The sequence below is a fragment of the Nymphaea colorata genome, chromosome 4 (assembly GCF_008831285.2).
Source record: "Nymphaea colorata isolate Beijing-Zhang1983 chromosome 4, ASM883128v2, whole genome shotgun sequence".
Lineage (NCBI taxonomy): Eukaryota > Viridiplantae > Streptophyta > Magnoliopsida > Nymphaeales > Nymphaeaceae > Nymphaea > Nymphaea colorata.
The window spans coordinates 16,916,348-16,927,217 of record NC_045141.1 but is presented as its reverse complement, the minus strand read 5'-3'; the positions used below and the strand labels follow the sequence as shown (position 1 = coordinate 16,927,217).

Sequence of the window (10,870 nt, the reverse complement as noted above, 5' to 3'; positions counted from 1 at the left end):
CGGGTCAAATATAGCAAGGGCTATTGTTGCATGCATGCAATTGTTTAACCAAACGTGGTTCTCAGATGGACCTAATTTTAAGTGCATGGTTCGAAATTGAATGCATGATGCAAAGTGAAGGCAAACTATATGAATGCATGTCAAACATAACAAAATATCTAAATGCATAATTTTGAAGACAATACACGGATAAATTGTTACTGCCTTCCAAAGGTAGCTTAAAATTTTAAGAATTAAAGTAAACAGTTGCAACATAGTTTCATGTCTCTAAAATTTGTAAGAACAGATCTAATACCTAATGTTTAGATCTGAGTTGCCATTCAAGTCAAGAAAAGGGATCGACTTTGGCCACACGTCCTTGGCTCGGTGTATCAAAGATTGAAAAGAAGCGGTGCCTGAAAATAATGCAACGCGGATCCCAAATCTGCAGTTGTGAAATTTGCCGTTTGCTTCAGCAGTGGATTTCACCTGGCAGCCTGAGGATCCGATTGAGGCTATGGTCTTACTGGAAATAATTGGACAGAGCTCAAGATGACCGAGGATTTCAACAACTCCACTAAAACAATCTTCTTTTTCTTTTGGCGTAAACTCATAAATTCATAGAAACTCGTCCACATGATGATCTCTTGGATGTATGCCAATTCAAATCTATACTGAGTGACTCTGAGAACATGAAAACCTCAACCATTTACGACAATCCTTATCCAACACGTGATGCATATGGATCAATAAACTTTCCATGGTGGCCGCTGAAGTTGAGATAAGGTGGGAGGGAACCCTGAAGTTGACATCTTTGGCTTCCTCAGTTTGGTATCTTGCATATATACCGGAAATGAGAGTTTAAATCCACACCACATTCAATGATTTTGTAAGCAGCCTCAAGCTGTTCCCATCTGTTGGAAGTTCCTCTTCCAGCTCCTCTCATCCTCTTGGTTTTCTGCGATTCTTCCTCACTGCAGAGAAGAAGAAGAGACGGCAGGAAGAGGGGCCGATGGATCTCCGCGACTCAATCCAAAGGCAGACAGAGTCAAGCTTGCTCCTGGCGAGCCACATTGCCATCAGCGAAGCGAGGGAAGTCAACTTCGTCTTCTCCCCCCTCACCGTCCACATCGCCCTTTCCATGGTGGCCGCTGGATCGACAGGACGGACTAATGATCAGATACTGTCGTTCCTGAGGGCGACAACCAACGAGGAGCTCAACTCGCTCTCTGCCAAGATCGTTTCCCTGATTCTCGCCGACGGGAGCACTCTTGGAGGTCCGACGCTATACTCTGCAAACGGCATCTGGGTCGACGAATCCATGCCGTTGAAGCCGGCCTTCGCGGAGATCGTGAAGGACGTCTATGAAGCAGAAGCCAAGGCCGTCGATTTTCAGACGAAGGTGAGCCACTTTCTAAGCGTGAACTTCAGGTCTTCGTATTTCTCCATAAGCTAGAGTATGGACCCTGTCATTCGTGGAAGTATCCGCTGGAACATAACCTTGAGTGAGCCAAGAGCATTTTGGGGAATGACTAATAGAATGCTGGAAAGGATGAGTGACTGGATCTTTTGAATATCCAGTACTGCATGCATGCCTTAGTTTTAGTTTTCTTATTGAAGACACTTTCTAGAACCTGAATAATAGTGATTAGTGGCTAAACCATTTATCGCACCATAGTGAAAAATAGTAATAAACTGTTGATTGTCTGAGGAAATAGCGCACCATATTTCTCCAAATTTATCACTGTGAAAATCAATCGTTGGTTATTTACTCATGATGTTCTATTGGCACTCTGTAGAAATGAAAATTTCCTTGTCCTGAAGTTTGGTGACAAAGCCAATTTAGTTGATGGAATTCTTATCATGTAACTTTATGCTTGTATACATGCAGCCAACTGAAGTAAAAAATGAAGTGAACTTATGGGCGGAAGGCCAGACTAATGGACTTATTAAAGAACTTCTTCCGTCTGGCTCGGTTGACAATTCTACTAGGCTTATCCTTGCCAGTGCACTTTACTTTAAGGGCGCTTGGAAAGACGAGTTTGATGCATCTGTTACCGAAGAAGGCTCTTTCTATCCTCTGAGCGGGGAATCTGTACAAGTCATGTTTATGACTAGCTCGAAGGAGCAGTTTATTGCTGCTTTTCCTGGTTTCAAAGTACTCAAGTTGCCTTATGGACAAGGCGAGGATAAGAGGCTTTTCTCCATGTATTTTTTCCTTCCTGATGAGAGAAATGGGCTGCATAATCTGGTAGAAAAAATTGGTTCAGAGCTGGATTTCATAAATAGGCATCTTCCTTCAAACCAAGTTAGTGTTGGTCAGTTCATGATTCCTAAGTTCAAAATTTCTCATGATTTTGAAGCTTCTGAGGTTCTCAAGCAGATGGGGCTGTTTTTGCCCTTCTCTGAGCAAGCTGAACTTACTGAGATGGTTGATTTGCCTTTGGGAAATAAATTGTTTGTATCCGGCGTATTCCACAAATCCTTTATTGAGGTTAATGAAGAAGGAACTGAAGCTGCTTCGGCAACTGGTGCTGTGGTAAGCACTCGGTCTGCCCCACGACCACCTGTAGACTTCGTTGCTGATCATCCATTTTTGTTTCTAATACGAGAAGAACTAACAGGGGTTCTGCTATTTGTTGGTCATGTACTTAATCCTCTTCTGCCTGCTTAACAAAAAAGCTTAGCCCTTTGAGCTTTTGCTACATTGTCCTGTCGGTCATGAGTGGACAAAACCAGTTTGAAATGAACCACAAGATGCAGTGTAGGTAACAAAAGGGTGATGGAAAGTCATGAACAAGTACTTTGTACTGTATGTCATCCACTTTGCAAATCACTTTCGGATTGAGAGTTTTCTTGTTTCATGTTTATTAGTTGCGCTACTGCTAATTGATGAGCTTGTTCTCAGATAAGTCACTGCATAGAATCTTTTTTTGGCTTATAAGAGTTACGCACTTCTTTGTGAGAATCGTGGAGGGAGTGTGCATTAAGGAAAAATGTTACCCTGTTTCCGAGAATGGTCTGACAAGAGTCCAGTCTTCATATAAGGAGCTTGGTGAATCTTTTTCGTTTCATTCCTTTTTCAAGGAAAAATAGTTCCACTTCTGGTCATGATGATACATATGGCTAACATTCATGATTGAGGCAAGCTAAATCAGACCTCAATCCTTTGACACGATACTTGACCGAAGTGTTTGATAGAAGCAGTTCAATTCAGATTTTATTGGATATAGTTGGAGAAATAGATCTAGTGAAAGAAACTGGGCAACTTGGAAGATCTCACCGACAGGACTTGTAGTAAATTTACTGCAGCCTAATCAAGGATGTAATCAGTTATCAAATGAGAGTGGAAAATCAATTTACAAAAGAAATTTCTTGGGTAATACAAGATTAATTTACAATAAATTGCTCTGATTTATCCAATTATCCAGCCGTTTGACTTTAGTAAGCAAAAAAAGGACCCAACTCTGTTTTACACATCTGTGTCTCAATCCAGCCTAAGCATAACTTCTACCAATATGTAACACCATTTACATGCAAAATTTGTGCCCTGTTGCAGCCAAAATAGTACTTATTTGATTACCACCTGTCTGTCATCGGGTGCCCCATTTCAACGTGGGTCTTGAGAGGGGTGTCTTTTACACCCTCTCCTGCGACACAGTTCAGTCGATTCCGCACGCCTTTGTACTAGATGTTGCTGAAAAATACACAGCACAGGAGAAAAGTGTGTGATCAAAAGTTGAGATGTGTTCGAGTTGCACTGTGAGTCTAGAACTGCAATCAAGCCGAGCTTGTTTCGAACTACAATAAATCTCACTGACAGAACTTGCAGTAAATTTACTTCAGCCTAATCAAGGATGTAATCAGTTACCAAATGTGAGTGGAAAATCAATTTACAAAAGAAATTTCTTGGGTAATACAAGAGTAATTTACAAGAAATTGCTCTGATTTATCCAATTATCCAATCGTTTGACTTAGTTAAGCAAAAAAGGACCCAACTCTACGCTTCTGCTGGCCATGGTCCTGTAAAAACAGGGGCAGGATGGGTGAGGTTTTCTTGACAATTAAACATGAAATTTGCATGTTAATTAAGGGTTGAACTTGGCTTGAAAAGCAAAATTTTGTTGGGTTCTTATGTTCTGCAGTTTGATGACATCCTTAATTCAGTATTTACTTCTTCACCAACTGTGGCTCTCATAGTCGGAACACTTCTTGACAATACTTTGGAAGCAGTTTCTTCTGTCAGAGATAGAGGGCTCTCATGGTGGCTCCCATTCCAAAGAGAGAAAGGAGATGTCAGAAACGAAGAATTCTACAGATTCCCCGTCAACTTCCATGACTTCATTCCAGCAAGATATCTTTATTAACTAGAACAGGTGTATGAGATCCACTTATGACTAAAAAGAAACTACATTTCTTGAAGCTTTGCGATTATCCGCTTTTCAACTTTTTCTGCAAGGAACAAAGGTGCCATGAAGTCCATTCTGAACTACAAGTCCTGAAACCTTGTCTTCAATGAAATCGTCGGTTGGGAAAAGTTTACCAGCAGTAGAAGTATAGAGCACATAGTGCTAGAAGCTCAAAATCACCTTTTAAAAGCACACAATATTCTCAATCTTGGTAACTGGAACTGTATTTAATAATTTGTTCGCCGAAACAGTGTATATATATGGCAAATCAGGCGTTATCGCCCCAAGTACATCATCCCCAATTAATATTTTTTTTAACAAAAAAATGTTTACACAAAAAACTCTATGTACTTGTCATTCAAACTATGAACTCCGTAACTTCGAGCGGCAGTGGGTTGATTTTATCTTTCCACGTGATTCTGTCCGATGGATTGATCTTTACCGTTATGGTGATTTTGTTTCTCTGTTCCGTTTCAATACATATCCATCGGTACAAGTTCAGAAAATATTATAGGCTTGTATATGAGCGATCGGATTGGGCTAATTAAATCAGCCTTCAATGAGACGAATAGTTATGCTTCGCAGGCTGATTTTCTAGAGAATTTTGTTTGGATTTGCTTTTCTCGACAACTTGGTTTAATCGCACGTTGATCGCTAGTAGATATCTAGATTGTGGGTGTAACGATAAAAGAAATGCAATAATTTCTCGTTCGGGTTGATTTTTCGATCATTTCTGTCTGATCACTTGCAGGTAAGATGTCCAAATCTTGCATGTGCAGTCCTACAGAAACTTTATCAGTTCCAGGTTTTGTTTGTTCTGTCATCGCGTATTCAGTAGTATGTTGATTTTATCTTTTGACGTGAATTTATCCTTGGCATATCTGATTAGTCTGTCATTCTTGTGGTTTTGTAGGCGCTGGATTGATCTTTATCGTTCTGGGGATTTTGTTTTTTTCGTTCCGTTTCAGTACAGATTTATCGGTAGAAGTTCAGAAAATATTATGAATTTGTGATGAGTAATCGGATTTGGCTAATCTAATCAGTAATCAGCCTACAATTAGACGAATAGATATGCTCCATGGGTTGATTGTCTTGAGAATTTTGTTTGGATTTGATTTTCTCGATATCTTAGTTTAATCGCACGTTGCTCACTAGTAGATATCTTAGTTTAAAGTCGACATCCCCTTAATCCGGCCTCAAACCTTCGTTTTTTTATATGTAATGTGCATTTAACATCCACGCTACAAAGTTCACCAGTTTAATACACTTTTTAATGAACCATCGGATCTGAAATCCGTGAACATGAAATACTACCTCAAATAAATTTAGCTATTGGGATTTAATATGTGAAACACTATGTAGACATTGATTTTTGTAACTTGTTATACAATTCCAATATTAGGGAATTGCAAAAAGAAAAAAAATTGTAAAAGGTGTTTGATGTTTGAGTAAATAACGGATTACTGCTTAACTTTTAAAGTCATTAAATAGACGTCTTACTTTTGAGATAAAGACAGGTTACTGCACAAAAAATCCAACTTTTACTGACGGCAGCAGGCGAGCCATTAGTCAAAGTTCGATTTCATTGATGACAGAAAAGCTGGTTTTTACTGACTTTCGTAAGGAGACGTGACAAAGACTGCACGGTGTACTGACGGCTGATGGATTCGTCAGTGCTAAGTTGATTATCACTGATATTTAGTCGGACCTTTTCTTTCTACGCATAGGCATAGTCATACTGAAGTATGTTGGGGATGTCAATAAGGATTTTTTGTTTGACTGATGGCCATCCACACCGTCAGTATTTATCTGGTTATTACTATTGTTTCTTTCTTCACTGTCAGTGTATGTATGGGTCATTGACGTTATTTACCTGTGTCAGGATTGTTATGAGACGTGTTTTACTGACAGTGTTTTCAGGTCGTGGTTATAGCTACCTTTACAGACGTGTCCACCTCGGCGTTGATGATGAAATTTTATTGACGATTGTTCTGCTCGCATCAATAAGATATCTCTTACTCTCGCGCCCTTTTCTCCTGTTCCCTTTCCTGTTCGATCTCCATCTGCTTCCGCTGGTCATCTTTGTGGCATATTCGGCCGACGTTGTCGGAAGCCACTGCTCAGCAGCTGAACTCGGCGACACACGAGGTTCTTGCTTTCGTTGAGCTCGCTCGGGGTTTCTTTGTCTTTAAGTGATGCAGGTACTCTTGCTCTCTGTGTTCGACTGAAGGCTTAGTCTGCCTCTGCAAACAAACCTGACGCCGTGACCTGGTTCGCATGAGATTCTGGATATATTGATGAATTTTGAACCACCCAACATGGCAATGCAGTCGTCACCCACAACAAGCCAGCAGCATCATGTATATGAACCACCCACCCATCTTTGTTATATTTGAAGCAAGATTAATCTACATGGTTTTGGATCATAACAGCTCTATTCATCTCTTTGGGGAGTTTAATTACGAGATGTTCAAGTCCAAGGATGTCAATGGTCCGATGTATAATTAATCAAGGCGTATCAATTGGGCATAATCTGGTAGCCAAGATCGGCTTAGCCCCAATTGTTAATGATAAAGAAAAGAAAAGAAGAAGCCCCACATGATCAAGTGACTAATTTATAAACATCTGTCTTTATGATGCAAACATGGATATTTACATAGCAAGAGGCACCTATATTGATACCATCTGTGTCTGGGATCTTTGTGGTGCTATTATCTTGATGTCGGAGACAGTAACATGCTGGTTAAACACTATCTTCACAATGAACACCGTGCTGTTGAGAGGGGTCAACCACTCAAGGAAACAAGGTGGAATAGGAAGTCATACAATCAATCGAGAGATAGTCAAAATAGTAGAGAGAGAGAAAAAAAAACAGTGTTCTTTGTTTAGGAATTAGGTTAAGGACATTTTCAGTGTTCATCTACAAAGTAGGTTTGCATATCGTTAATTATGTAATGTTTTTCATTGGGGATCACAGGGGTGCCATCTAATCTATGTGTGAAAGAAAGTTAAGGATGTCTTTGTTATGACGCAAAATTTTAAAACTTTAATTCGGTCTCTCTCATAAAAAAAATTTGACTCCACCCCTAGCTAGAATACTGAAATACTTTGCCTTCAGACTTTGGCAATTCTCTGCTCGATAGATATGAGTTTACGACGAACTACGGTGCTCCGTCCCCTTAGCCGAAATTCTGTGAAATGTACACAACAACCAAACTTTTTAACAAAAGTTAACAACAAATACTTTCCTCCACACTTGTCCATAAAATTAGGCTCCCCTGAGGAAATATAAAGACTTAAAGCTTGTTCCCGGGGATTATAAGATCTTTTTTCATGAAGGGCGTCCGCCATGACAAATTAAATAACTAAATAAATTTTACAAAAATCTTTTATGCCTACCAGAGGAGTCATTTTCACCTTGCAGAGGTGAAAGCTAATTGAAGCCAAGCACATTATTGATCACTTGATTCCAAGAGTGCCACATGTCTCTTTTTTAAAAAAATTATGTTATACTTATCTTAACCCTTTTATTTTAATAAAAAATATAACAAACTCAAATACTCCATAGTATCCACCAAGAAATTTTATGACACGGGTTCTTTGCAATATTTATTTTCTAGCATTGTTTCAAATTAGAAAGAAAAAAACAACTTTTTGTGTTTGATGGCTTTGAATAATGAAAAAAATGTATATTCATGGTTTCAATTTTCTTATCATCATGCACAACCTTATTTAACGATAATACTTAACTTAAAATCTATGAGCTTTCCATTTTACATATACATACAACCATTACAAAGCAATCGTTATCATATAGCGGTTTTAACCATCATAATGGTCATGTAGCTTTCCATTTTACATATATATATAATATGAGGACGTACTACACTAATATTATAAAGCAATCATTTATCATATGTTCTATCGTCTTTTGTGAAGGTAGAATATGAGGACGTACGACGCTCTGGACATATTTCTCCTTTAAAAAGGTAGTTAGCTTTCATGTCGAAGACCAAGATAGCAATGTCAGTTTTCATGTTTGCTGGTTTTTATTTTTGAATTTGTGAATTATGTGTTATGTATCAAATACCTAAGATTTTTTGACATATTATATGATTATACAAAATAATTTACTTGATTGATTAAATAAATAATTGATAATTTGATAAATAAAACCCTTTTATGAGTTCAACTGTTGTTTCATATTAAATATATTTATTTGTGATCAATTTTCATATTTAAAAAAAAACTCATTTTTAGAAATTTCTTGATACAAGTTTTTTTATTTTTAATTAAATAAATACATTATTTAAGATATCCTGTTTAGCTGATGTCTTAACTATAATAGTTTTGCTTGTTTACACAAAAATGTTTAATTAAATACAATACGAATTATTAATTAATTAATTTTATGTGATATAATTTTAAATACTTTAAGTTAAATGGTGTATATGGTAACTATTTGGTTATTATTATATGCAACTTTATGAAAGCCATTATCTCTTAATCAAATTATATATTCATATACAATTTATATTCTTCTTATGTCATGACTTTAAGTTGGTGCATTTGATTAAACCTTTTGTTCAACCATTCATAGGTCACAACTTTAAAACGTAGATTCGGATATAATTTAAAAGTTGGTTTCGGTTCGGATTCATATATAACTTAGAATTCAGATTCAGATCAGATTCAGGTATAACTTTAAAATTGGATTTCGATCGGATTTGGATATAACTTAAAATTCAGATTTAGATCAGATTCAGTATAACAAAAAAATCGGATTTGAATGTAGATTTTAAAGTTGCATTCAGATATGGTATAAACTTTTTTTTCATCCAAATTCGAATCCTAATCTGAATCCAAACATATGAATATCTAAAAAATCGGATATGATAAAATGTATATCTGATCCGAATCCGATTTGTTGACATCTCTAATGGAAAGGGGGGCCATCGAGCCCTCCCTATGATAGACTTGGGCGAGGCAGCCTGCTGCGTCTCTAGTGCAAAGAACAAGGCACTCACAGACATATAAAGGCGAGGCAGCCTTCCCTTAGAGAGGTAGACGAGGCACTGCCTTAGTTACCTACAATACAATAGAGAAATAAGACAGTTTGCTAGCTTGTATACCCTCCAAGTTGTAACAAAATGTAAGGAGCGAGCACCAGGGCCAAACGGTAAGAAAAACAAACAACTTTTTTTTTTCCTTTCTAATCTCTTCATTTCAAAAGAGATTGAAAATATACTAAGTTTTTTTCCCTTTTTGTCCCTCCTCTTTCTTTTCCTTTGCTTCCAAACACAAATTTTCATTTTTTTTCATTTAATTAGTTATCCAAACACAATTGAAGCTTCCCTTTCCATTCATTTCTTACTTCATCCAAATATGGTGTAAAGAAGTTAGATTGTAACACCACAAAAATTTAATTTTATATTTAAAATTGTGAGGAATCTTGTAGAACTTATCAAAAATATGTTAGTCATTATGGTTTGTTTATCAATAATAAAGAGCAGAAGCGCAGAAGAACAGTTTGCAGTCAATGACACGGGGGAGCTGCAACCATCGAGAAGACACGTGAGAAGCTGGCACAGGGGCCCAGACGAGTAGGGCGGACCCCGACCTCCACATTGGTCGTTCGGGTTGTTCACGTTGCTGCTGCCAAAAAAATTCCAGGAAAGCGCCCTCTACCTTCCCCGCACACGACTTGCGTCCACAATGAAATTTCTTTGTTCGCATATAAATCCCGACCTATAAAGTTTGCTTCGCTCCTTTTCTGGCCAACCAGGGAACTGCTTCATTTCATTCTTCCTCGAGAGATGCCGCCACGTTAAGAAGACAAAGGGAGTCGAGTAATTACACTTCTTCTGGTCTCATTTACTTGTTTTTGTAAATGGTGTTTTGGGGACGCCCTCATGCGAGACCGTCGGTGCATGGTTCGATTTTGATAATTCCATTGGTTGGAATCGAACCGAGGGGCGGAGGCGGAAATTGAACGGGCAGCTCTACGGCAATGAAACTGCCTTCCCTGAATCTGGCTCCCCACTCGTTTTAAGTGCTCTCTCTCTCTCAAAGACAGAGGCTGAATTCGGCCAATTTTGACATACCAAACATGTTTCAGGGATCGAATAAACTCCTGCAATGTCTTCACTTACGTTCGAGACCACATACTTCAAAACTAGACCTTTGGTTCAATATCTTCAAGCTAAAAAGGAAGTAGAGGCAGTTCATGTGCTGATCAATATTGTTTGTTTTTCAGGAGCATCCATTTAGGTGTGTTTCCGCAAACCTGCCAGCGATTCGGAACAGACGAAGAAACATGGTATTGATTGAGGCAGTTACGGCTGAGATAGGTGCTGGCGCTATCTTAGAACGGTTGTGGGAAATGGTCAGAGACGTCGCTACTCAACCCGGCAGGTTAAGAGAGCAGTGCCAGCGGTTTGAGCGATACTTGGCAAATTTGAAGCCCATTCTGGAAAAACTTT

At 38.3% G+C, this 10,870-nt stretch overlaps 1 protein-coding gene across 1 annotated transcript; it reads left to right on the top strand.

Moving 5' to 3' along the window:
• Positions 1–829: 829 nt before the first annotated feature.
• LOC116252348 (serpin-ZXA-like) lies at positions 830–2,891 on the top strand. The gene is made up of 2 exons (XM_031626539.2): positions 830–1,381; positions 1,871–2,891. The coding sequence occupies exons 1-2, from the start codon at positions 992–994 to the stop codon at positions 2,651–2,653; spliced, it is 1,173 nt and encodes a 390-aa protein (XP_031482399.1). The 5' UTR covers positions 830–991; the 3' UTR covers positions 2,654–2,891.
• The last annotated feature ends 7,979 nt before the right edge of the window (positions 2,892–10,870 follow it).

Coding starts and splice junctions, on each gene's coding strand:
- LOC116252348 (XM_031626539.2), top strand. CDS start 992: ATGGATCTCCGCGACTCAATCCAAAGGCAGACAGAGTCAAGCTTGCTC. Junction 1,382..1,870: donor CCGTCGATTTTCAGACGAAG/GTGAGCCACTTT, acceptor GTATACATGCAG/CCAACTGAAGTAAAAAATGA.